Here is a 26498-nt window from a genome sequence, read left to right as displayed (position 1 = left end):
CGAATGCGCTGACTGGGCCGTAACACAGCGGCTTGAGAGCAGAATGCGTGTAACACCCAATCCACACTTCTCCCTGGGTTCTCCTCGGGCTTTATATACGACTCAATGAACGCACACTCCAGATCCATCAAAATCATTTGAAGCATGAAGATGTCAGTCTTACAGGAGCTCGACCATATCCAGAAGCTACTCTCTGCGGAGGCAGATGGCGACCAGATCGCGCACCAGGAACTCCTGGAGGCGATCCGCCGGCTGCAACTTTCCGTCGAGAGTCCCCTCGACACCATGAAGCGGATTAACATGCAGGCAAGAATTCCCTCGTATAGAAGATAGCCTAAGCTTACCGTCATAGATGATGCAGAACATCGCGGTTCGCATCGCGATAGAAAGACGCTGGCTGCAGGTCCTTGCCGCAGCGAACGGGAAGCCCGTCCAGGCAGCTGAGATCGCGAAAGAGACCACGGACGACGCCCGGTTTGTCATGCGCATCTTGCGGTTCATGGCTGTCATCGGACTGTGCGATGAGGATGAAGGGGCGTATGTCGCGAACGAGCGGACGAATTTCCACGCGCTTTCTGGGTCGGTGGCTGCGGTGAAAACCACGTAGGTGGATTGACTTGTTGACTCGACAAAGTGAGGCGCCCTAGGCTGACGATGGTAGGTATGACTTGTTTTTCCCTATGGTAAGTAATCACCATGCAATGCTAGACCTACCGCTCATATTGCAAGGCCGGGCGACTGGTAGACTACATGCGCGGACCGGGGTTAGGTCCAGACGCAGAGAGCTTGTCCAAGTTCACCATACCGGCGTCAATCATGGTTTTTGAGCTTATGGAGAGCGACCCGCAGTTGAAGAAGACCTTTGATGAGTATATGTTTGTCGAGCAGCAGTGGTTCCGGTTCGCGTGGTTTGAGATATACCCACCGGCGCAGGAGCTTGCCAGTCTAGATTGCGATCCCACCCACCCTCTAATTGTTGATCTCGGCGGTGGTCGTGGACAGAACTTGATCCGCTTCAAGCAGCAGTATCCGGATCATCCGGGACGGTTGATCTTGCAGGATTTGCCGTCCACTGTGGAGGGTATTCCGGAGCTGCCGGATGGCATCGAAGCGATGGGGCATGACTTCTTCACACCCCAGCCGGTTCACGGTATGTATCCCATGTGTCGTAGAGCTCCCCATTGACCGTAGACTACAGGAGCGTCGGTATACCTCTTCCGCCACGCCATCCACGACTGGTCCGACCCCCAAGCCGAGCACATCCTGCGACAGCTCGTCCCTGCGATGGACCGTGAAAAGTCGACTTTGCTAATCATCGACCGGGTTATGCCCGAAGAGAGGGCTAATCTCCGGGATGTGGAGTTAGACATGCTGATGTGGCTTGCGGTGGGAGGGATCGAGCGCACGGAGACGCAGTGGAAGCAGCTGCTCCGGAACGCAGGGCTGGAGCTGATCAATGTATGGCGGTCCCCGAAGTTGGGCGACTCTGTTCTGGAAGCCAGGCTGGCAGGCCGTTAAATCCGAAGACGCATTGCTCTTATCGTATGGTTGTCAGCTGGTATAATCTTGTTTGGACGACACTTATGCAAACATCGGATGCTTCATAACAGTGTAGCGGCGGGGTTATGTGGGGCAAAGGCTTGTCTCCGCCACTACGGTCATCGATACAAGGTATAAGATAAGAGGAGTGCCGCACTATCAACTGACCGTAGTCTCTCGACGAGCCCACTGTTTCCTATTCAGATAACCCGTAAGCAGAGACAATCCATCATGTCTCTCCCAACCGCCAAGCTGGGCAAAAACGGCCCCGAAGTCCCCCGCATCGGCCTGGGTCTCATGGGCCTGAGCGCCTTCTACGGCACGATCAAGCCCGACAGCGAACGCTTCGCATTCCTCGACGCAGCATACGAGCTGGGCGAGACCTTCTGGGACAGCTGTACGTGTACCCCCCGCACCAACCATCATCCCATGCTAACCCGCGCAGCCGACATCTACGGCGACAGCGAAGACCTCATCGGCAAATGGTTCCAAGCCAACCCCACCAAGCGCGAGCACATCTTCCTGGCCACCAAATTCGCCATCCGCAGGCGCCCGGACGGCACGCGCTTCATCGACTCGTCCCCGGAGTACGTGCACCAGGCGTGCGCGCAGTCCCTCGCCCGGCTCGGCATCAGCACCATCGACCTCTACTACTGCCACCGGCTGGACCAGACGACGCCCATCGAGAAGACGGTGCAGGCGATGGCGCAGCTCAAGGCGGAGGGCAAGATCCGGTATCTCGGGCTGAGCGAGTGCAGCGCCGAGTCGCTGCGGCGCGCGCACAAAGTGCACCCCATCGCCGCCGTGCAGATGGAGTACTCGCCGTTCTCGCTGGAGATCGAAAGCCCGCAGTACAAGCTGCTGGAGACGGCGCGCGAGCTGGGCGTCGCGGTTGTGGCGTACTCGCCGCTGGGGCGGGGATTCTTGAGCGGGGAGCTCACCTCGCCGGACCAGTTTGATGACAATGATTTCCGCAAGTTTGCGCCGCGGTTTAGTAGGGAGAATTTTGGGAAGAACCTGGAGCTGGTGAAGGCTATTCGGGGGCTTGCGGAGAGGAAGGGGGCCACGCCGTCGCAGTTGACGCTGGCGTGGTTGATGGCGCAGGGCGTCGATATCTTTCCTATCCCTGGTACGACGCGGGTCGAGAGACTCAAGGAGAACTTGGGGAGTCTGCGGATTACTTTGTCAGAGGAGGAGGAGCGCGAGTTCCGGCAGGCTTGTTCGGCGGTTGAGGTTGCGGGCGCTCGGTATCCCGAGGAGATTGTCTCAAGGCTGTTTGCTGATACGCCTCCTCTGTGAGTGTGCAGACAAAGTATTATTATGCCCGTGCCTTCGTTTATGCTATGCTGAGTTAGTGGATGGATTGTCACAGGGGTGGGGAATGACTATGCTATCATTTCATTATGGTTCTGTCAGTTGAACAAGATGTTGATATTCCCGATGGAAGTCACTTCCTATATTCTATATGCCATGACCCTCGACCTATCCACCGGAAACCGAACAGAAAACAACATGCGTATATTCATTCTGACATCACCGACGTGAAATGCGGCTATAATACAGGATGTTGAAGAAAATGGACGAATCCATCAATATATTATAGTATCAATAGTACCATGAAGAATAGACCAAAGTGAAGGGAGACACAGAATGCTCAACATTCCGGATAAAGAACAGCATAAAACCCAGCATAGCCCCTGCGTGGGCGGCCTTCCTGTTGAGCATGTGCGAACCAATGTAAAGAACACAGACGCCAACGGCTTACGCATCATCGGTGATCTTCTCGGTGACGCGACCGTCAGCCTGGACGACGATCTTCTCGACATGCAGCGAGGCCTTGACGGGCTTGGGCTGCTGGTAGACCCATTCGAGTTCTTCGAGGGTACGGCCCTGAGATTCGACACTGGCAGGTATTAGACGGCGATCGCACCATTCGAGAGAGAGAGCTTACCCAAAGAGATACCAACAGAGAGTCTCGACCAGATCCCAACCGACAAACACCCACAGGTAGTTGGTGGAAATGTTGGCCAGGCCGATGGGCGTGGCGTACTGGCTGATGAAACTGATGGTGCTGACCATGAACCCGGACAGTGCGAGACCCTTGGCACGGGTGGTGGTCTCGAGAGCTTCGGCGGGAATGACACCCTGAAGGGGAGTGTAGGTGAAGGAGAAGACAAAGTTGAAGAGGTAGTAGAAGGCCAGCGCGGTCTGGCCGAAGGTCTTGTTGATGGGCTCGCCGCGCGCCTTGGGGCCGATCATGGGCTGAGAGACACCGGCGTTGATAGCCATGGTGACAGCGCAGGCTATCTTCCGTCAGTTCACGATCGTCCAGGACAAGGGATCCAACGCACCAAAGGTTCCAAACACAAGGACCTTGCGACGGGGCATCTTATCAGTAAAGTGCACAGCGGTCAGGGCACCGATGGCGGAGACAATCGAGTTGACCAGGTTGAGCAGCAGCTGGATGGAGCTGGAGGTGTAGCCGAGCGACTTGTAGATGGTAGGGTTGAAGTAACCGAGACCGTTTCCGGACCACTGTCCAAAGACTGAGATCATCATGACCTGGAGGAAACGCCAGCGGCCGCTGTGGGTGAAGATGAACGGACGGTCTTGAGTCTCGTTAGTGGTGTTCAATAACACACGGACGGTAGGAAGAGAACTTACAGTCCCACCATCTCTTATCAATACCGTCAATCCGGATACCCTCCCTCATTTCCTCAATCTCCAGACGCACCAGGCGGGCATTGGGGTCACCGTTGCCGTGATACTTGGTCAGGAAAGCGACGGCCTCCTCCTCACGGTCATTGGCCATGAGCCAACGGGGCGACTCGGGGATGAACCAAACAGCGACGATGACGATGACGCAGGCGAAGCACTGAAGGATAAAAGGTACACGCCACGAGTAGTCGCTGTCGATGTAGTTGGTGCCGAAGGTAACAGCAGCGGCGGGAATGGAACCACCGAACCAACCGCAGTTGTAGAAACCTATCCCGATATTAGCGGCGACAGAGACTCAGATGCTGGTGTACTCACCGACGGCACGACCACGCCAGTGAGGCGGAGAGATCTCGACGGCGTACGCAGGAGCGGACACCACCATGACCTGAATGCCCATTCCGAGGATGAAACGGCCAACCACGAACTGGGGGAGATGGTAGGCAGTCGAGATGATGATAGCACCAGCGATAATAATCCAAGCGCCGACGAACATGCACTTGCGACGACCCAGGTTATCGGAGATGACGGCACTGAAGGGGGTGGCGACGATAGATCCACTGGAAACGGCAACTGTTAGAAGGGATATGGTTTCTGAGTTGATGAGCACGTACACTGTGTAGAGAGAGGTGACGAGAGACACCTTGGGTCCGTCCATTCCGGTGTTGAACACTTTTTGGTAGTGGTCCATGGCCAGGACGGAGCCCATCAGGGAACCTGACGTTCATTAGCGATATAATTGAAAAGACGACCTGCAGACTCACCGTCATATCCGTTGGCGCAGGCACAGCAGAAGGCCACGAAGATGCAAACTGGACAATGTCAGAACCACTCCCTATGGCAGATATAGACCACCCACAGTACAGGTGGATGGAGGTCTTGCTCCATCTTTCAATCTTAGTCTCCTCGAGAGCTGCGGCAAGCTCAGCCTAGATTGATCAGCCAAATTAAATACTATCCATCATCAACATGCAGGAAAAACTCACGTTAAACACTTGCTTCGTCTTGGCTCCTTCATTAGCGGCCGTCTTGCCAAACCCGCCAGCAACCACGGGCGTGGTGTTCTCCATCGTGGACACCTGCGCCTTCTCGCCGTGAGTGTGAGTGTCTGCCATGGCGGCGGGACTACCGAGTGAATGTATCGAAAGGGGAATTGATGGCGGAGGGGGAAGACACACGCTGGAGCTGCAAGGTGATACCGGGCGTGCAGCAGCTTCTTATAATCCAGTGCCTTGGCAGGATCGCTGCGACACGATTTGTGCCAGGCCCTGTAAGTGCTAGCTAGAACTCACGCTGGACCAATGGCCAGACCCTTGCGTGTTCGCTTGCAACCCATCAGCTGGAGTTGTCGGCCCGAGTAACCCGTGGGGAGAACCCCAGATTTCCACCTGCTCGACAAGGCGAACGCCACATGGTGTGGTTTGGGAATGGAAATGGGCCGCATAACTCCACGGTTGGGGCCGCCGTACCGGAAGCTGTTAGGCCCCTTTTCGTTTCGGGTGCGTGGTCCAGGTCGCAACTATAATTTAGTGGCCGTCTGCTCCGTGGAGAACTGGGGACGTGGGCCCATGGAGTGGCTGCTTGACGGTTGCTCCGTGATGCTTTGGGGATAGGCCCAGTGGCGGGTCTGTTGCCGATCCAATCTGGGGTTAGAACCTTAGATAAAGTCGCCTCTGCCATCCTGATGGTCTTACCGTCTCGTCTTAGGCGCGCCATCATGGCAGTCCGATGGTGTTGGGAAAGGTGCTAGAATAACCGAGCAGCTGGAGTCTTGGATGGAGTCAGTCTGGGTCTTTGGGTCAGCCTGGAGACAAGTGACAGACAGCTCACGAAACATCTACATTCTCTCTCGTGTGGAATCAAATGTCTGCTGCCTTTGCCGAGGAAAGAGAAAACCAGCAGACGGAAACCCTACCTGTAGGTTCCCTTGCATGCACATACCTAGAGTACAACTAAATGCAAAGACACAACTATCCCTACACAGCTGCGACAAGGCCAAGCTTTCAATAACCACCACAATAATTGATAGGTCTGCCGGGCAGCACATGAATGTCTGTCTCATCCTCCGTTGGGATCGCGGCCTCATCTCCGGAGCGAAAACGGCAAAGCCAGAAACCAAAATGAAGAAACACGCGGGAGGCGCACAACCGTAACCGCAATAGGCTCGAGGCCCTCGTGAGACACCCTGGGATGCATCCTTCCACTCTAATGCTCACTGTCACCAATGCTTCCAACAATTGATTCGTTTCTCGCTACGTTTCCTTCTGATCCGGTGAGCCTTTTCCGAGCAGGCTTGTTCGTGTACTCGGATCCATGGACTGGCTGGCCCCTACCAGATGCGCTGGGAGAGAAGGTCCCAGCCTCCAATAATGCGCATGTTAAGACGGCACAGATAGTCTAGATCTCCGAGCCACGGCCGGTTGTCTCTCCATCAGCTGCTTGGGCCAATGGCAGGGTCAATCCTGTGCAGGGCTACAGACGCCGGGGCCAGCTGGAGGCCAGCGCTGTTGGATATCGTCTAGGCGTCTTGGTGTGGCCATCTTCCTTGCTTCTGGTAGCATCAGCCTCCTAACATTGCTGCTAGCAATCCTCTCGGTGCTTCCCAACGACCGGCGCTCGGGTCGTCGGCCGAGGCGTTGGTTCATGCAGCTGCATATTGGATATGACCCTTTACGAGTTGATATGCCTGTAATTCAGCTAGTTAGGAAGGAGGAGATTGCACGCACTATGCTTTGTATGCTGGGGCATCTGTTCCTAACTCCGGACGCCGTCTTGCAAAATGCACCAGGGCCGAGTAGCCCGTCACAAGGCATTGCCACCACAGAGCGATGCTGTCGAGTGCTATAACTAGAATCAAGGTCAATCAAAGTCATCCGTACATCATATTGCCACCTCGCTTAGCAACGAACACTCCAGACCGAAGGAATGTCATGTTGACCGCCATTAACCGTCTCGGGATCATAGTGAGGAGCCCGGGATTCTGTCTCGCTCAATCCAGGCTTAAGCGAAGCAATCTTAACATTACTCCTAATGACAAGGAAGTAGCTAGTAGAGTCACATCAACCGACAATCTCGGTCTCAACGTCTCTTCTCCGGTAGGACGGGAAACCTTGCCGTGTTGTTCTTCCTCCGTCTACTCTTTCCGCGACGGAGTAGGGAAAGTCGGAGGATCGATAAATGTGCTAGCTGGTGCATTTTTAGTACGCTAGAATAGTGTGTCCTTCTTAGTTTTTCATATTCTTCTCTCCAAGTCCCTCACGGACTGACTTCTCCAGGCATCCCTCCTGAAGCTGAACATGGAATTTTCTACTTTCGGCTATCGTCTCTTTCAGAACACATCAAAATTGGCTGGTTGGCTTCGCCTTTCAGACCCGTACCTATGCATTCTCAATTCAGACTTTCAACATGGGCAAATAAGTGAACAACTCCTCTACTGCAGAAATGGAAGCCCTGCTCACTTAAGCCATCATACTGGGTTCACAGCGACCCTATATCAGAAACTAAAACCCTGTTAACCTCTCTCGCGTTCATATAGGAGGCTATCTAACCCTACAGAAGCTGTCTACTGTTACACAAGATACCAGAAACGATCCGCGTCCTCCGGCACAGCCGTCCACGAAGACCAACGAGGCTCCGACTTACGTACATACGCAATGCTTGCTTTTTCGTACAACGCTCTGAGAAGGTGTTCTTTGTGGATGAAAAGAGGGCCTTTCCCCGCATTCGTCTGAATTCCCCGTAAAATTCCCATCCTGATCGCGGACGTTGACTGTCAAGGACCATTGGTGTTTTGATCAGTAACATCTCCTCGGTTTTGATAAACTTATATTGTCCTGCTACCATGGCTTCGAGCGGCCCAGGCTATGCGGAGCCCACCATTTTAACTCAAATACGGTTGGGAAAATTGGTGTATTGCAAGGAGTGCGGCGGTTTTCGCCCCCCTGGTCAACATGCTCACTCTCGCCGACAGATCAGACCCGCACCACGGCCTTCTACCGTTACTCATAACTCGACTACAAATTCGGAACCACCACGGAGCGGACGCGCAAGGCATAGTCAACCACCGGTTGAACTGGACGCGCAGGAGCAGGAAAATCGCGACGTCGATCCACGCGAGCTACCAGCAAGTCCGGTACCCATGACCCATCAAGGAGCAAACGATGAGTCGTCGCGTTCTACCACCGGAGCGGATGGTCCTGTCGCGAGCGATGAAGACATTGGTCGACTAGATGGGACACAGGGGGACAGCAGGGGACCAACTCCTCCCCCTGCCGCCGGCTTGATGCAACCAACACCCGCTGAACTTCCCCAGCCTCCCGTAACCACCGGAAGACAGCAAAGCCCATCTGGGCGTAGATATTATGTTGAGAGGCAGCCAAGGGACCGGAATTCAGAGCAACGACTTGTCCATCAACACCCACAGTCCCGGCAGCAAAATGGTGCACAACAAGTGGAGGTGACCACGGGGCATCAAATTTGGATATTAAATCAGCCGCGGTGAGGAAGCACCCAATGTACGTGCAGGCCACCACTATATTAGCGTTGAGGCAGGCGCCAGGCCCAAGGTGCTGGTTCGCGGTAACCGTCATCCGATTAATGAGACCCTCGTGAAATGCAACGGACACGATAATATAGACAGGCTGGGGGTTAGTTTCTTTTCTGTGGCCTTTATATGATTACCGTGTTTGTTACCTGTTTCACGCTATGCCTTCTACTTCTTTTATGGGAGATGATGTTGAGACTTGTTCTGCAGTCGGCGCAGGATCAGGAGTCCTAATATATTGATTTACCCAATGTCATCAAGTGTCTCTCATGTTCAATCTAACTAGAATCGTGCCTCATAGGGTATCCTGTGAGTGATGTCTAGCTTCCTATCTGACAATCGTGATTCCCAGTAGTCATCCCATTTTCTGCGACCTCCTCGATGTCGAATCATTTTATGAGGTGAGTTGCTTAGACACACTTTAATGAGTCAGTAAAAGTCCCATTTGTAAGTATATCCAATGAATCAAGTGGCACTCACAACATTGCTCTTGCATTTGAGACTGCCACAGCAGAGAAAGGTGCCATTGTTGCAGTATTTGCCCTTGGGGGAACAACCGACGTTGGTGGTGTCTTGAGAGTCAACAGTGGCGGCCACCGCAGCAACAAGAGCAGTCAGGACGAAGAGTAACTTCATGATGTTGTAGAATTGCTTGGATCCGTGTAAGGAACTTGAGACTTGTCTTTCTGTGAGATACACTGTTGAGATTGAATGGGCTGCGACTTCTTCTCTTCTTTATAGGACTCGGACTACGTTGAGTGAATTGCCTGATTGAGACAGTGTAGCCATGCATGTAAGCTTACTGTTACAACGTAGCATTCCTCGATGATCTCCATGCGTGTCTCAGTATTTGGGGACATCATGCCACGTAGATCCTGCCCTATAAAGGTCAAATTGATGCATCTTATGCAGGAGTCTGCTCCATTGGTCAAGCCTTGTGTGACATCTAAAGTCAATCTGCGCCAGACTAGGCGTTGATGTCTATGTTTATGTGATTGTCTCTGTAAAATGAGAAGAAAACAGTGGATAATGTTGAGTATAGCGAAGATATATATCTCTTGGATATGTAGAACGAATGCAGAAACACTCCCTCTCTTAATGGGCATATTGCTGCGATAGGATATACAAAGGACGTCCACAGAAATTACCAACCGTATAAATATCTATGAAATAATTCTCTCTGTTGTTCTAGGTCCATAAGACTTCTGTAAGACTAGCGCAACCCCGCTACTCGTGACACACAGTCATACCTCCTAGGTAATAATAATCAGCATCACGACCCTCCGACCAACATCTTAAATCACACCCAACATGCGAATAACACTCCCCAAACTCCACCTCTTACTATCGTACAACTCCAGCCCCCTCAAACCCATCCAAGCCACCGTAACCCACCACCTCCCCCTCGCCGACGGCCGCACCCTCGCCTTCACCGAATACGGCTCCCCAACTGGCCACCCGCTCCTCTACTTCCACGGCTACCCGTCCTCCGGCCGGGAAGCCTCCGCGATCCACGCGCTCGCCCAACGCCACAACCTGCGCATCATCAGCCCGGACCGCCCAGGCTTCGGCCAGTCGACCTTCCAGCCATCGCGCCGCATCGCCGACTGGCCCGCCGACGTGTCCGCGCTCACCCGCCACCTGGGGATACCCCGCTTCGCGGTGCTGGGCTGTTCCGGCGGCGGGCCGTACGCGGTTGCTTGTGCGCATGCCTTGCCGGATGTCTTGTCGGCGGTGGGGGTGTTTGCGGGGGGCGGGCCGTGGAGCGCGGGGACGCGGGATATCGGCCTGACCCGGCGGTCGACGGCGTGGGCGTCGGTGCGGTGGCCGCGGGTGTTGGGGGTGGTGTTTGATGTGGTGGTTGGGGGGATGCGATGGGTGGCGGGAACGAGGGTGGTGAGTAGGATGATTGAGAATTGGCTTGAAAAGAGTGCAGTGGATGGGGAGGAGAAGAAGGTGCCTGTGTCCGAGCGGCGGGTGCGGCTGCTGGAGATGGTCTTTGGTGGGTTTGCGCAGGGGACAGCGGCGGCGGTGCAGGAGGCGCGGCTGCTTTCGCAGGACTGGGGGGTCAGGTTTGAGGATGTGAAGTATGACCGGATTCTGATCTGGCATGGGACGCGGGATGTCAATTCGCCGATTCGGTTGACGCGGTGGATGGCGGAGAGACTGCCGCATGCTGTGCTGACGGAGTGGGATGAGAACCATTATACCATGGGGCATCGGATTGATGAGGCTCTTGAGAAGCTGGTGGAGGAGATTCAATCCAAGGAGGGTTGAGGGTCGTACTGTTGTATATAGTCTGTACATTATCATGCATCTCAGCTCAGATTTATAATGTATTCAACCAAGATATGCCGAACAGCTACGAGATTGCTCGCGTCGGGCCCATCGCTCCACCAAGGCATCATTCGATGTTCACATTCAGTGAGTCCTATGAATGGTCTCCTGATACGTGGTGGTGTCCAGAAGAATTTGCGATACATGCACACTGCTGGGTCGTCCTGGATAGGGTCTGCGGAAAGAACTGCGTCCTGGACAAGCTCGCCATGTTCCGGAAAGCCATGGCGACGCACACTCAGGGACCGCACCCGATTTGTTGTTATGAAGATCGCGAGGAATCCGATCGAATCTCCTTCCTCATGAGTCTACAGCGAAAACAGCGCCGGGAAGCAGGGGACGGCCTCGGCGTAATTGATGCCATGAGACGCTGTCTAGAATGGCGACACTAGCTGGATAGAACTAGCTGCATTAGCCTAAACTAAGCATAAAAGATAGTGGGCCATAGCTATCTTCCCCGTCTTTACCTCAGGTTCTTATCTCCGCAAACAAGATACCACCGCGCTGAATGAGTCCCGACACCAGACAGGGCACTGCGCCCCGATCAAAAGGCCGGAAAAGAGGGCGAAAGTCCACCTCGTGCTCCCAATGCCACGCTCGGAAGCAGAAATGCAACCAGGAGCATCCATGCTCGCGCTGCGTTGAGCGGGATGTGCCACACCTGTGCCGCTGGCCCGCAGACCACACTGATCGAACACCCTCAACCGCAAAGAAACAGGACCGTAGCGAGCGCAGCGAAGCGGTCCACACAAACACGCAGGGCACCGAGCTGGGCCAGCTGTACATCGCGCGCGGCGCGCCCAGCTTCTTCGGCAACTCGTACTTCGGACACCAGGTGGCGGCGCGGATGATCCACGAGTCCGCCCCGGACCTCCCTCCCATGAGCCTGCTTTCCAGCAAAGACTCGCTCCAGTCGTTCCGGAACGACTCGGGCCCGTTCTCGCAGGTCTGGGACCTCTTAGGGCTGCTCCCGCGCAACAAGATCACTGTCGACCGGCTCATTGAGCGCTTTCTGACAGAGGTCAACTGGGCCGTCGACACGGTGCACGCGGAGACGTTCCGCGCGCAGTTCGCCGAGTTCTGGGGCCGCAAGTTCGGCTTCGACGAGATCGCCGGCGTCGACCTGCGCTGGCTGGCGCTGCTGTTCATCATCCTCGCCTTCAGCGTGCTGCTCGAACGCCCCGCCACGCCCTCGCCCGAGAAGCGCAGGGAGAGCGAGGAGGCCTCGTTGCGCTTCTACTGGGCCGCGCGCCGCGCCATCGTCATCTCGCCATCCTTCCACGGGGAGAGCCTCGACCTCGTCCGCGCCGGGTTGATGGTCACCCGCTACCTGCTGTACACACGGCAAGTCGCCGAGAGCTGGCTCACCATCAGCTTCGCCATGCGCATGGCGCAGGCGCAGGGCATGCACGTCGACGGCGAGAAATGGGGGCTCTCGCCGAAGGCCACCGAGACGAGGCGCCGCCTTTGGGCCAATCTGTACATGCTCGACAAGACCATCGCGCTGGCGCTGGGCCGCCCCTACGCCATCTCAGACCACATGTGTCTCATCCAGGCGCCGGAGAATGTCTGGCTCGACGATGTGCCCGACGATCAATCCGCGACGGTCACGTCCAACCCCCTGAGCGACCCAACCCCCAGCGCCATCACGCTCATCGGACACGGCCTGGCCAAGATCGCCGGCGAGATCCAGGACCGCTGCTTCGGGCTGTACCCGGCCGCCTACGACGTCGTCGTGGAAATGGACGAGAAGCTCGTCGCGTGGAAGGAACAGCTCCCGGCGTACTTCGCCCTCGATAGCACAGACACCTCGCTGGATTCCTCGCGTGCGTTTCTACCCTGGCACCGTCTCTTCCTCCACTCGGCCTTCCACTTCGCCCGCATCACCCTCCACCGGCCCTATCTCCTCCGCGAGTCCATCACGAACCGCTTCCGACTCAGCCATGAGGCGTGTATTTCGTCCGCCTCATCGGACCTTAAAATGCGCCTCCGTGCGTTGACCCACGGAACTGCCGAGAACATGCGGTGGACACTGGGCACCCACAACATGTTCAACAGCGCGTTGATTCTGGGGATCATCGCCGTGCGTCGGCCGAATGCTGCGCAGACTGCGGGGATCTTGGATGACCTGGACGAGTACTGCGAGAAGCTGCGAAAGGATCCGTGGCTGAATGAATTTGGGCTGGCTGAAGTCAAGGTGGTCGAGCTGTGCATTGCAAGGACAAGAGGGCTTACTAGGGACTCGGGGGATGTGCATCGACAGGACGAGCAGGGTCCGTCTGTAGGCGCCGTTCCTGTGTCTGAAGTCCGGGGATCTGGTCCAAGCAGTGCTCCATTACTGTCCGCTATCGATCCCAGCATGGATATCAGCGCGGTGGATGCGTCTACTCATCCGCCCGGGTCGTCTCCCGACATGATGTGGCCTGCGATATGGGAGGACCAGAACTTCGCATTTCCTGATGCTGCGGATCTCGAGACGTGGGAGCATATGATTTCTGAGATTGCCTATCATATGTAGTGCAGCTGATAACTATATCTACACCATATACCTCCTTCAGGTGTCCATTGCTCGCAGTGATAGTAATTCCATTAGGATAAGCAAATTACAGAATATACCGAAAGTCTGGGTGAAAGTCCCCCCCTCTCTTCTCATACGACCCCGACGCAATGATTTCCTCACGCTCCTCCGGAGAGAGACGGTCCCGCTTGCGGTTGTGGTACCGCAGCAGGAGGTACATGGCCGAGTTTCCGAGGCACGCGATACATATCGCGCCCAGCGACACGGAGTGGCCAAGAATATACCGCCCATTGACCTTGGAGGAGTAGATCTGGCCAGCCTAGATGCAAGTTAGTACTCATCCCAACAGAGTCGCGGCGTACTAACAATAAGCCCTGCACAGTTTCCAATAGTCTGCTGCAGACCCACCCCCATCGCGCGTTTATAGTACCCAGCGTGGCTGTTCGCATTCCACGACACACCAAGACCAACAACACAATAAATTCTGCAGGCATTAGCACCCAACCACCCAAGATCCCAGGACACATACCCAGTAACACAAACAAACGTCGCAAAATACAGCGGGCCGCGCGCATCCACATCCACGCCCAGGAGCAAGGCATACCCCACCGCGGTGACCAGACACAAGGGCACCATGAACGCAGCGCGCATGCGCACGCGGTCCGAAAAATGCGCAACGACAAGGTAAAACGCCGAGGCCCAGAGGTACACCGGGACGGTGAGCAGCTGGGTCGTGACGGAGCCGTAGCCGAAGGCCCTGATGATGGTGGGCAGGAAGGTGCTGAAGCCGAAGGAGCAGATGTTGACGCAGATTTGGTTGAGCGAGGTCAGCCAGCTCTTGGGGTCCCGCAGGGTCTTGTAGACTTCCTGGATGTCGAATTCTTCAGCGTCGGCGTAGCGCGCGGCGGATTGCATGCGGAGGCGCATCAGGGCCTTGTCTTCTTCGTTGAGGAAGTAGGCTGTCTCGTAGTTGTTTGGCAGGAGAAAGAAGGTGGCTATGCCGATGACGGCGGACATGAGGCCTTCGATGATGAACAGCCAGCGCCAGCCGGAGAGGCCGCCGACGCCTTCGAGGCGGACGAGGCCGAAGGCTAGGCTGTGGTTGTTAGTGGTGGGGTATATGCTGGGGATGAAGGGTCTTACAGCCCGCCAAATCCGCCGCTGAGTGCGGCGGAGACAAAGAGGTAGGAGATTCGCTGTGCTTGTTCTTCGCGTTTGTAGAAGGTCGTCAGGACGATGGTCAGGCATCTAGATTTAATTAGCATACACAGGATGCTCCAAACATAGAAGCATGCGTACGGGAATAGGCCACTCTCGAATACCCCCAAGAGCAACCTGGTCACGTAAAGACCAGCGACATTCTTGATGAATCCCGCTGCTAGAATCGAAACGCTAAATCCAAGGATCAATGCAGAGATGAGTCTGTTGGGGCGCAGCTTCTTTAGAACCATGGAGAATGGGATCTCGAAGAAGACATATGTCGCGTAGAAGAGGGTGACCCCGTCTGTACGCGATTAGAGAGGAACATGTAGAGGTGTGAGACACTTACTTCCAAGTTGGTTTCCGACAAGATGGATCTCTTCCTTTACAGCTGTCAGAAAGCCTCCTGGGGGCATCCAAGGTCATCTAACTGACCGGCATGCCAGCAACCGCGGCATTTCTGTGGACATTAGAACCAGCTTAGACGGATATGGTACATGCAACTTACCCTATGTTACTCCGATCCAGATACGCAACCAAGAAGATCATCATCACCAAGGGGCAGATGCACAGGTCCATCTTTCTTAAGAGCTTCTTCTCCTTCACCGGGTCGATAGCGACATGTCCTATCTGTGCCTCATGATCCGAGGACACAGTGTCCGCCTGCAACTTCATATCGCCCTTGGAATCCATAGTAACAAAGCAGGGATTCATATACTTGCAGAGATCATCGAGCCCGGGGTGTCGGGTCGGTACTTAAATCAATCATGAAGCTATCTTGCGATACATCCCGTCGGGGAAATTGTCGGGATATTCGAGAGATACAGAGGGGGCGATAGTATTTGCCGATCTAGAGTGTTGCGGGGGCCTCTAACAGCCCATCCCTAATGGCGTTCAGATAAGCTATCACCACGCCGAGGAGAATTTACCGATGAATTCCCCGACGACCTATAACAAAGGCGGGGGTAGATAAGACCGTGTATGTTCTATAGTTGTTTCTTGTCTCGCATTTGAGTTCACTGTTATCTTGTCAATCATGGGGATATCAACTGAGCCAGGCACTATGGCGAACGGGTTGGCTGCGAGGACACACCCAGTACTACCTCTATGTATGACCCTCGTCCCAATAGACAAACTGACAGTAGTAGGTCTGGAAACGATGGGTCCGATTCAGAGCGAAAGACGGTAATGTATATGGCGGAGAGCCCGTTGACGCGGACATTGATGGTATGTGATCCTAATGTTGAACAACAACGACTGACAGATACAGTTGGCCTCGCGCTGGAAAACAAAACCGAAGTATCAGTGCGTTTGACAGCAGGCGCATCAGCATTAGACTACGACGCACCATTCACCGGCAAAATAGCCGTTATTGATGAGCTTCTCTCTCCGGTCTCCCCTGCGGAAGCAGGAACAGTCCGCTGTATCGGACTGAACTACAAGGAACACGCGGTATGCTATCTGACCACCGTTCGCTGGCATACACTAATACTGCACAGGCCGAGATGAAGATGACTCTTCCAGACGCACCTACGTGAGTGCTGTCCGTGGGTTTTCAAACCCTCACTGACCATGCAGTGTGTTTCTCAAAGCAAATACCTGTATTTCCTCGGCCGCAGAACCGATCGTCCTGCCATCTGTCGTGGATCATGACGAAGCAGACTACGAGGTTGAGCTAGCCATTATCATCGGACAACGCTGTAAAAATGTCTCTGTTGCTGAGGCCATGGGCTACGTCCTCGGGTACTCGGTAGCCAACGACGTGACGGCACGGAAACACCAGGGGAAGACGTCGCAGTGGTCCTACGCCAAGGGGATGGTATGTCTATAACCATGTAACAGTGTTTCTCACTGACGCGACACAGGACGGCTTCTGCCCTCTCGGGCCGTGTATCGTATCCGCTGAGAAGATCCCTGATCCATCAGTCTTCCAGCTACGCACGTCACTCAATGGAAAGACCATGCAGAATGCGTCTGCAGATGATATGATTTTTAGCATTGCCGAGGTGGTTTCGTATCTATCGCAGGTCAGTGCATCACTTTTATTTGGTTCTCTTCTAACCACCAACAGGGACACACGCTGCTACCAGGCACGGTGATCATCACAGGCACGCCATGCGGCATTGGTGTCTCCCAGAACCCGCCAGTCTTCTTGAAACCAGGAGATCGGCTACGCATCAGCGCGAGTCATGGGATTGGCACGCAGATTTGTCCAATTGTGAGGGAGTAGACATCCTTTATCGACGGGATATGCCGTGTCTTTGTCTACAGAGACTATGGATGGTTACGATGATAGAGGAAAGTAACAAGCATAATGTCTTTGTTCGGAATCATCGTTTATACAATAGACAATGAATAAACTACAGGTCACGTTTAAAGGCAACATCCTCATCTATCACGGAAATACCCTGCTCTTCAAGGCAAATTCCTCTATTCAACATGGAACGTTCCACTTGTATATTGAAGCCCAGCGCCACAGACATAGGTATATAAACCTCCATCAAACCCATGCACTCAATCACAGCAACCTCCTCTACACTCCACTCATACTACAACTCAACTACTCACAGCTACAACCCACCGCACAGCAAATCAATCAAAATGCCTCACCACCGCCGCTTCTACCTCTACTTCGGCCCCTTCCCCCAGCCTCTGGCCGACGAGCGCGCCTACTGCGCCCAAGCCCTGAGTATGCTGGAGACCGGCGCGGCGGTCGTGCGCGAGCGCCTGTGGCTCAAGGACCACGATGACCACACCGTGATGCTGGTCGAGACCGATCAGGGTCCCCTCGACGACTGTCTGATGCAGATGTTCGATGTTGCCGCGGAGATCCTCGCTGAGCATCTTGAGCGCGTTGATAGAGGTGAGAAGGTTGACCTTTCTTGTCAGTTTTGGGTGCCCGATAACTATCTTGAAGCGCAGGTTGAGCTTGAAAGTTGAATTTGGGCTTCGATCCGGTAGCTAGCTAGCTACTCAGCATCAATACAACTGTTTTGTGTGGTGATATCAACAGGATTAAATTGTAGAAGGCAAGACGTAGATGTAGGGCTCGCCGTGATCAAGTGAGCTAAGATATATTTCATTGTAGCGCTTTCCCATTTAATGTGTGAATTGCTTCCATCTAATATCGTCATTATACTCTGATCAATCAAAGCTTAATCTGTCCGAATATACATCTTATCTATACAATCTCCATGCTCCCATCTATATGAACCACCAACGCCAAACACCACCCAGAGCGGAGATAATAAATACACACAACCTCAATCCACCGATCACCCCTCGTCCTCCAACTCCTCCAAATACCCCATCATAGCAGCCCGTAGCCTCACATTCGCGACACCTCCAACACCATACGCCGGTACAATCTTGCCCATGCGCGCAAAGCAACTCGGTACATAATCACGCCGGATGCGCGACATCCGCTCGTGCCAGCCCAGACCGCCCGGCGGCTGACGGTTATACAGATCCAACCCGAGGAGATGCATGGGCGTGCTGACGAACTGCATCAGCGCGGGACAGGCGAATTGCGCCATGGCGGCCTTCATGCCTGGTGTGGCGGCGACGGAGTCAGGGATGGACGGGGCGATGAGAGGAGGGATGTTGAACGAGGCGAAGATGGTGATGCTGTCGCGGAGACAGAACAGCGCATAGGAGATGCGCGGGACCTTGGCGGTCCCTGATGGGTGGCAGGAGGCCGGTGGGGAAGGTTCTGGTGATGGGGATGCGGAGGACGACGGAGGAGGTGTTTTCGCGCCAAAAAGTTTCGCAAACCGGGCGTCTTTGTACACGCAGATTCCCATGTTCACGGCCGTCGTGGTGACGAACTTGGCGGTGCCGGGGAAGACGGTCGAGAAGGACTTATTGCGCAGCGTCGATGTGACTGTGTCGATCGCGTTGGCGGTGAGATATGTCGACGTGTAGAGGGTGTAGATAAGGAGGAAGGGTGTGCTCAGGAAGAAGCCCCCCGGATGGGTGAGCATGGATCGAAAGCATGAGGTGATGGTCTGTCGGATAGAGACGCCTTTCGCGGCTTTCTCGATAATCGCCCTGCAGGAATCGCGTTAGATCAGCTTTACGTCCCAGTCAGCTCGAACGTACCGGTCAATCACCGTAATCACTGGACATGTCAAGGCGCCGGCGGTGGCTGCGCTGGCGATGTCGACGCCGAAGCGCATTCCCAGCCGCTTGGTATTGCGCGGCGTGGGTGAGCGCTCCTTCATCGCCGACATCGAGAGCGCAGGGTCGTTGGAGACGGCATTGGACGGCATAATCCCAGGGAATGCGATGTCCGAATGAGTCTACGGATAATCCAACACAGGGATGTGACTCGAACAACACGACGTCATCCGGGGTCAACACAGACACTGGGAGAACACGAACACGCGCGTCTGGGGCAGAATCCGGGGGGAATATGGGGCAGAAGAAAGAAACCGAGAATTATCGAGACATTATGTCTGGGATGACGAGGAGTCGCAGCTCGAAGCTGCGGACGCTTGTCGTCCGTGTCGGCAGTCGCTCCGATGCCGGCCGATCGGGTAGTTGTCCGGCAGCCTCCGTCTTACTTTGTCTCACCCGAATCATCCCTAGGTACAAAACTAATGCTGATATCGTGATGATCATGAAAATATACGCAATATATTCCAAGTAAGTCTTTTATCAACTCCCAACGCCGTACATGACCGCCCTATTCCATGTCTACCAGACCTACTGGCTGGCCGCAATGCCATCCAGTGTAACATTCACCGCGCCAGCTTGCACCAGCTAGATACAATTAGCGCATCTCCATATAACAAGAAGTAAAAGGAAACTTACCGCCCGTCGCAAATCATCAATCAAGTCGTCCGCATCTTCAATGCCAACACACAACCGGATCAAGTCCTCCGGCAACGCGCGCTCAGCGCGCGTCTTCGCATCGATGCTGGCGTGACTCATACGACACGGCATACTGATCAGACTGTTCACACAGCCAAAGCTCACACTAATGGCCCAGAGCTTCGCGCTCTCCACGATCCGCTCGCTGATGCCCACATCACCCGTCTCAAACGAGAGCACGGCGCCGGCACCGCGCGCCATCGAGTGGTGCAGGTCGTACTGCGGGTGCGACCGCAGGCCGGGATAGCGCACCTTGAAGCCCAGCGACTCGAGGAACTCAGCGATGCGCTGCGCGTTCGTCTGCTGCTGGTCCATGCGCACCTTGAGGGTCTTCACGCCACGCATCAACAGCCACGAATCGAAGGGGGAGAGGCCGCATCCTGATGCGTTGATGGGGAAGTAAAGCTTCTCCCCCAGGGCGAGGTCATTGACCGCGATCACACCAGCCATGAGGTCGTGGTGACCGGAGAGGTACTTAGTTCCACTCTCGTACACGATGTCGGCGCCCAATTCCAAGGGGCTGAGCAGGAGCGGGGACATCATGGTGTTGTCGACCGCCACTAGACACGCGGGGTTGACTTCGTGGGCGGCGGCGGCGATCTGCGGGATATCGACGATCTTGATGAGAGGGTTGGTCGGGGTCTCCAGCAGGACCATGGTAGTCTTCGGGCTCAGAACCTCGCGGACCTTGGCCGGGTCCGTCGTGTCGACGTGGTGTACGATGATGCCGCCGTTGGTGGACAGGTACTTGAGGAGACGGTTGGTGCCGCCGTAGAGATCGTCGCCGGTCACCACTTCGTCACCGGGACGAAGAAGGCGAGTGATCACATCCAGTGCGGCCATACCGGAGGAAACGACCAGGGCGCGCTGAGCGGACATCACTTTGGCCAGATGTCTCTCCAGGTGCGTCCGCGTAGGGTTACCGGAACGAGTGTAGTCGTATTCTCCGCCTCCACCGCCCGACGACTGCTTAAAGGTAGCGCTCTATTATGGATCCGGCATGGTTAGGTATTGACAAGGCAGCCGTCGAGATAAAAGTGTGATTTCAGACGCACCTGGTAGATGGGAACACTGCTGGCATTGTACTGGTCATTGGCCTCGGTGTAGACCAGCTCGGTGGCAATGGCATATCGCTTCCCCGTCCGCGGGCTAGACGGTGCCGGAGAGGGAGGAAGGTTATGACCTTCGAGGTCCACATGAGGGAATCCCTTCTTCACCGCGTCGGACGCGGCGGAGGCACCAGATCCTGAGGCCGACATCGCTGCGGGGCGGAACAGCGGGGGAGGAAAGGGATGAAAGAGTGAGGGACACCCGGAAGGTTAAGGAGATGATCAGGGAATATTATGAAGAGGAATTGAGTTTTCAATAAAGATGAAGACGTGACAATGTGGGAGGAGATGAAGAAGAAGGGAGAATGGAAGTCGGAGTCACCAACGACCCCAAAGATGCTAGTTAAGATTCCCCAGAAAAGAAACCGAACAGTCATCCTTGCGGTGCCTCTGATTGGCTGGCGGTGACCGGGGGCGATGTCGTCATCCGCTAGTGCCCATTCTGGTATTTCGATACCTGAGGCATCAGGGCCATATATTGTGGTGCGGGATGTGGTTGTAAATTGACGGATATTATGGTGATGGTATCTTGGTCCGTAAGTATGTTCGCTACTGTCCGACGGGCGAAGCTCCGTCCTCGATGTCTCCCATTGCCCATGTACAAAGTACAGCATGACACGTGAGGCGGTAGGCTCACTCGCTATGAAGACTTTGGCGGCTCTCAGCCTTGCGCCTCCAAGCTCAACTTCCCAAGAACATTCTTCCAGCCTGAGGTCTTTGCAACATGGACATCTCACATCGACGCCCTCTAGACCGATCAGGCTTTGAAATCGCCATCATTTGTGCATTACCCCTTGAAACCCATGCTGTTCTATGCTCTTTGGATGAGATATGGTACGAGGCTGGCCAGCACTACCGCAAAGCGGCAGGAGACTGCAACGCATACGATTACGGGAGAATCGGAGTCCACAGTGTTGTCGTCCTGACACTGGGTGGCATGGGGAAAGTCAAAGCGTCTACCGCTGCTCAATCCTTGAGAATGAGCTTTAGCTCTATCAAGCTTGCTCTGCTCGTTGGGATCTGCGGCGGAGTCCCCTTTAAAAGTGATCGCAGCGAGATTATCCTTGGCGATGTCATTCTGAGTGAAAGTATCGTGGAGTTCGACTTTGGCCGACGCTACCATGGCAATTTCATATCCAAAAATACCATTCTGGATGTTCATGGTCGACCTAATGAGGAGGTTCTGGGGCTCCTGCAGCGTTGGAAGGTTCCTTCCCTTCTAGTTCACCTGCGGGAAAGATCCTGGGAACATTTGAAAAGCCTCCTAAAGCATCCGCTTGTTCAAACGGTCTATCCTGGCCAGGAAGAGGATAAGCTCTTCCCAGCCTACTATATCCACCGACATCATAGTCACTGCGTTGACTGCGACGCCATCGGTTCTGGATGTGGCATAGCCATGGAGGCGTCTTGTGTCGATCTTCAGTGCGAAGAAAGACGTCTAGTTCCTCGTCGTCGCTTGAACGCGGAACTATTACCAGAACACGGCTTGCCTATCCCTTCGATACACTTCGGAACAATCGGTACTTCGGACAGCGTCATGAAGTCCGCGCAAGATCGCGACGAATATGCACAGTCGCGGGGCATCGTCGCGTTTGAAATGGAGGGTGCTGGTGTCTGGAATAAATTCAACAGCTTGATCATAAAGGGAGTATGCGACTACTCGGACAGCCACAAGAGCAAAAAGTGGCAGCACTACGCCGCGGCCGTCGCTGCATCAGTGGCGAAGGAGGTGTTGAGCCAGTATGTCCTTGCGCAAAGGCCACAAACGGAAGCTTTCAACAGTGAGATCTAAGGAATGGATTGCGGGAAGATAGAACGTTGCTGATTGTTGGCAGGCAGCTTGCAACCTTCACCTCACTCTTCGCGCTTATTCTCATCTCAAGCTGTATCTGAAGAGTCTACTGGAAGTCCGGCTTCATTGCCATGTGATATGTTTGAACAGGCTCTGAGAGACTTTGAAGAACAATTTTCGAGTGAACAAGTCAACACTTTCAAGTCTACTACATTCAGTTCCCTAACAAAGCAGCTGAAGAAAGTCCAAGAAGAGAAACAAAAAACGAAGTCGTTGCGAAACTTCAGACGAATGGAGCAATTTCTTGTTTTCGTGAAACAATTTGGTACATTTATCGTAGAGGATTCGGAGATCCCTGAAGCCTTGGCTTTCCTCTGTGGCCCTACGAAACTATTACTTCAGGTAATGACTCCAAGCGTATAATATGTGACTTTGGCGCTTAACCATAGAGCAGATTACCAAAGATCGTCAAGAATGGCTAGATGCACTACTGTCTACTTACGACAAGCTCGGTAGGGATCTGCCTATCTTTGCACACCATCGCGACGCTATCGAGGACGACCTAGCTCAACAGCGGCTCCTTGTATTGCTATTCAGAGATATTCTGGATATCCAATCAAGGTTGGTCAAGCTCTTCTCAGGCAACGGTACACGAACAAGAACCATCCCTATCAGGCGAATCGGCTAATCATGACGATGCAGCATTGGCTGATGTTTTCAAACCATTTATCAACGACTTCCATCGCAGATTTGAGCACATTCGATCCCAGATTCGGGCCCATCGACGTCTTATCGAGGACAAAGCGGACAGTATGGCAATTCATGCCCACATCAAAGATATGGAGAAGGGTACCTTTGACTTTAACGAAAGAGAAGTTGAAAAGCAAGGACAACGGTTCAACGAAATCCGCGACTGGCTTCCAGGAATTGACGTCGAAGTAGACCATTACAGCTTCTATCACGATCCGAGCCGTTCCTACAGTAGAGGAGACTGGGTTCTAGAAACAGGGCAAGTGAAGAAGTGGTTGTCCATGGAGCCCAGTCAGCTACCCCAATCTATGTTATGGATCAATGGGCGACCGGGTGCAGGTGAGCCCTCATGTGGATAGCTCATTCCACGTAGCACGCTGACAAAGAGAGATAGGAAAAACATACCTGGCGTCTACCATCATCGAAACTTGCACAGAGACCAATGCCTGGGTGACTGCCTACTTTTACTGCAAAGAATTGGACGAGAGTCGTAATACAGCCATTGCGATTTTTCGAACCCTCCTTTTGCAGCTTGTCAGACGACAGCCTGAGCTGATCCCGTACTGCCACCACATGTTGAAGACCTCAGATAGCCCCGTCCTATCGGCCTTTTCCAAGGCGAAGACCGTGCTTAATGTGTTCTGCGAAAGAGCTCGCCATCTACGCGTCGTTATAGATGGAATTGACGAGAGCGCACCGGCGGAACGCAAGCTTCTGCTTGACACACTCAGAGACATGTGCCGAAATTTTGATCAAAGGGCACCTGGGACTTTTCGCGTCCTCATTCTCAGTCGACCTATACCGGAGATCAAGTGTGTTCTTCAGTTTGCAGATGTTCTAAATCTAAATGCAGAGCACAACCGAGACGACATCCAGAAATATTGCCAACGCAGATTGGGAGAGCTAGAAAAGTTTCAACTCGACGATAAAACTCTTCAGGATGTTGCACACATGGTTTCTAGCAGGGCGGATGGTAAGTTCCCTGCTTTGCACGAACTCTCCGGACTTTCTGCTAACAATCTAGGCATATTTTTATTTGCAAAACTGGTCATGGGCAATCTAGCAGCGCAGCCAAATCGATACCGATTCAACGCCGAAATTACAAGTACGAATGTGCCAAACCAACTTAAAGATGCGTATGTGATGGGTTAGTTTATAATTGACGAGACTCCTGCGACTGATTGTGATACAGGTATAACCGGATCATGGAGCGCCTGAAAGCAGATCTCAGCTTCGAACAATTCTCATACACGCGGCTACTCCTTGGCTGGCTCGCCTGTTCAAAACGACCCTTCAAATGGACAGAAATCCAAATCGCATTATGCGTAGACCTTGATGGGTGGGAGACGACTCGTGAGCTGAACATGGATCTCATGTTGCGGGACGATGTGCAGAAGATATGCGGCTCCCTTGTCCAAATACTGGATGGAGACCGTGTTGAGTTCGTCCACAGCACTGCCAGAGAGTATAATGTTCCCTATACGTGCCTGGTAAAGTACTTGACATGCTCACTGTTCTTTAGGTACATATCAGAGCAAAGCGAAATTAGTATCGCCGCAGTTGAATGTGATCTTGCCATCCGTTGTCTACGCTACCTTACGCTCGATATTTTTGATCTTGATATAGCGGACGTGGATCTCCGCCATTATGCGCTTAGAGGCGACCTTGGATTTCAAGACTACGCGATATCAGCATGGTTTATGCATGTCAAGCAACTGATCGAGGGAAAGGACGATTTTCTGGCCGACGATAAGCTCGTCACAATGCTCACTCACATCATGGATGGTTTTGTACAATTCTATCCAGACACCTTTGGTCCCGTTTCCATGTCGGACAATTCCTACCATGACTGCAGAGCATTTCGATACTACCCGTTCTATGAGAGCCTGGTCAGAGTCTGGAGTCATATCATCTCTGAACAAAGGAAGGATATAGTTTCTCGAAACAATGTCAGCATTGCCTTGCTTGGGCAAACCTTGCTACGAAACCGCCAACTACTCGAGTCGATGGCCATGGAGGAAGAGACGGATCTTGCCATGCAATACGGCCTGAACATCTTCCGCTGCTCGAAACTCCTGTGCTTTTACTTCCACGAAGGCTTCAAAAGTGCCGTCAGCCGGGATAACCATGTCAACAGCCATGAGCGCCCCCATCATTGTACGGTGGAGAACTGCAGTACGGGTGGGATGGGCTTTGTCTCTAAGACAGCGTTAACGCAGCACATGAGAGGTTTCCATCCGGACGAATGCGATCTCAGCGACTCCTTTGCTCCCGTGAACCGGCGGACAGTGACTGGGACGCAATGGAAATGTCCCGACTGCCACAAAAGCTTTACCCGGAGGAGTATTTTGGTAGAGCATCAGCGAACACATACAGGGGAGAAACCGTTCAACTGTTCTTTCTGCGGCAGAAGATTCGCCAGGAAAAATGATGTGAGAAGACATGAGCAGACCGTATGTGCCATAAGTGAATGAATGATGTATGAGGTAGCCCATGTGGGGTGTCGACAGGACTGTGCCTTGCCCATGTTTGTACAACGTATGAGGGGAGGGAGATTACAATCTTATAACTTTGGTTCATTATCATCAAGCCACAGAGGGCTCATACAGTACAATATGCGGTAACAGAATGCATGGATTTGGCAACATAAAACGAACCGTTCATGTCTACCACACAGGCTGCAATTTACATCCTTGGAGGCCAGTCTTAATCTATCATGGAAAAAATAGTAAATATCAGTCTAAGTGGGAGCAACTGATTTGAGACTGGGAAGCCCGTTCACAGAGACTAAGAGACTCGTCGATTCGCCAACGCCTCCCGTGCACTAAAATTGCAGTGCGGTGCTACCAGACTGTCGGGACCCCGCTAGCGAAGACCCACCATACTAACTTCGAGAAAAGAAAAGAGAGCCGCATGGAATTGCTTGCAGACCAAACGCGTGGCCTTGGCTGAGGCTGATGACTTTCAGGAAGATAAAGAATGTCAAAATTAAGATGCCACTACTCAGAGAACTATAATGAGACAAGAGAAAGGAATTAGGGAATAAATGAAAGAACGATCTGCATCATCGATTAGACGAGAGGCTCGAGCACGGCAAAGCGAGGGAATGAGAGGAAATCA

General features: G+C 53.6%; 9 protein-coding genes across 9 annotated transcripts; 5 read left to right on the top strand and 4 right to left on the bottom strand.

Moving 5' to 3' along the window:
- Positions 1–355: 355 nt before the first annotated feature.
- Positions 356–2838, top strand: ATEG_02253 (aldo-keto reductase yakc; the record flags this gene model as incomplete). Its single annotated transcript, XM_001211431.1, has 6 exons — positions 356–603; positions 662–683; positions 730–1150; positions 1363–1558; positions 1713–1936; positions 1985–2838. 6 exons carry the CDS (start codon positions 356–358, stop codon positions 2836–2838), a joined length of 1965 nt encoding a protein of 654 aa, XP_001211431.1.
- A 306-nt stretch (positions 2839–3144) lies between these two features.
- ATEG_02252 (putative MFS lactose permease) lies at positions 3145–5369 on the bottom strand (the record flags this gene model as incomplete). Its single annotated transcript, XM_001211430.1, has 9 exons — positions 3145–3253; positions 3305–3442; positions 3491–3842; positions 3891–4148; positions 4204–4524; positions 4573–4971; positions 5019–5066; positions 5114–5183; positions 5241–5369. The coding sequence occupies 9 exons, from the start codon at positions 5367–5369 to the stop codon at positions 3145–3147; spliced, it is 1824 nt and encodes a 607-aa protein (XP_001211430.1).
- A 2726-nt stretch (positions 5370–8095) lies between these two features.
- Positions 8096–8755, top strand: ATEG_02251 (uncharacterized protein; the record flags this gene model as incomplete). The annotated part of the gene is made up of 1 exon (XM_001211429.1): positions 8096–8755. The coding sequence occupies one exon, from the start codon at positions 8096–8098 to the stop codon at positions 8753–8755; it is 660 nt and encodes a 219-aa protein (XP_001211429.1).
- A 1353-nt stretch (positions 8756–10108) lies between these two features.
- ATEG_02250 (uncharacterized protein) lies at positions 10109–13652 on the top strand (the record flags this gene model as incomplete). The annotated part of the gene is made up of 3 exons (XM_001211428.1): positions 10109–11069; positions 11120–11221; positions 11686–13652. 3 exons carry the CDS (start codon positions 10109–10111, stop codon positions 13650–13652), a joined length of 3030 nt encoding a protein of 1009 aa, XP_001211428.1.
- An 883-nt stretch (positions 13653–14535) lies between these two features.
- Positions 14536–15527, bottom strand: ATEG_02249 (uncharacterized protein; the record flags this gene model as incomplete). The annotated part of the gene is made up of 6 exons (XM_001211427.1): positions 14536–14611; positions 14796–14900; positions 14952–15156; positions 15202–15235; positions 15288–15312; positions 15361–15527. The coding sequence occupies 6 exons, from the start codon at positions 15525–15527 to the stop codon at positions 14536–14538; spliced, it is 612 nt and encodes a 203-aa protein (XP_001211427.1).
- A 388-nt stretch (positions 15528–15915) lies between these two features.
- Positions 15916–17082, top strand: ATEG_02248 (fumarylacetoacetate hydrolase family protein; the record flags this gene model as incomplete). Its single annotated transcript, XM_001211426.1, has 6 exons — positions 15916–15961; positions 16123–16304; positions 16352–16386; positions 16431–16671; positions 16718–16879; positions 16924–17082. 6 exons carry the CDS (start codon positions 15916–15918, stop codon positions 17080–17082), a joined length of 825 nt encoding a protein of 274 aa, XP_001211426.1.
- A 1045-nt stretch (positions 17083–18127) lies between these two features.
- Positions 18128–19123, bottom strand: ATEG_02247 (uncharacterized protein; the record flags this gene model as incomplete). The annotated part of the gene is made up of 2 exons (XM_001211425.1): positions 18128–18902; positions 18954–19123. The coding sequence occupies 2 exons, from the start codon at positions 19121–19123 to the stop codon at positions 18128–18130; spliced, it is 945 nt and encodes a 314-aa protein (XP_001211425.1).
- A 493-nt stretch (positions 19124–19616) lies between these two features.
- On the bottom strand, positions 19617–20986 carry ATEG_02246 (cystathionine beta-lyase STR3; the record flags this gene model as incomplete). Its single annotated transcript, XM_001211424.1, has 2 exons — positions 19617–20711; positions 20783–20986. The coding sequence occupies 2 exons, from the start codon at positions 20984–20986 to the stop codon at positions 19617–19619; spliced, it is 1299 nt and encodes a 432-aa protein (XP_001211424.1).
- A 574-nt stretch (positions 20987–21560) lies between these two features.
- On the top strand, positions 21561–25852 carry ATEG_02245 (uncharacterized protein; the record flags this gene model as incomplete). Its single annotated transcript, XM_001211423.1, has 7 exons — positions 21561–22576; positions 22676–22953; positions 23078–23275; positions 23331–23717; positions 23773–24351; positions 24403–24514; positions 24571–25852. 7 exons carry the CDS (start codon positions 21561–21563, stop codon positions 25850–25852), a joined length of 3852 nt encoding a protein of 1283 aa, XP_001211423.1.
- Between the last annotated feature and the right edge of the window lie 646 nt (positions 25853–26498).

The sequence above is a fragment of the Aspergillus terreus genome, genomic scaffold (genome assembly GCF_000149615.1).
Source record: "Aspergillus terreus NIH2624 scaffold_3 genomic scaffold, whole genome shotgun sequence".
In the NCBI taxonomy this organism is placed as follows: domain Eukaryota; kingdom Fungi; phylum Ascomycota; class Eurotiomycetes; order Eurotiales; family Aspergillaceae; genus Aspergillus; species Aspergillus terreus.
The sequence above is the reverse complement of the archived record's forward strand: the minus strand, read 5'-3'. Positions and strand labels throughout refer to the sequence as shown.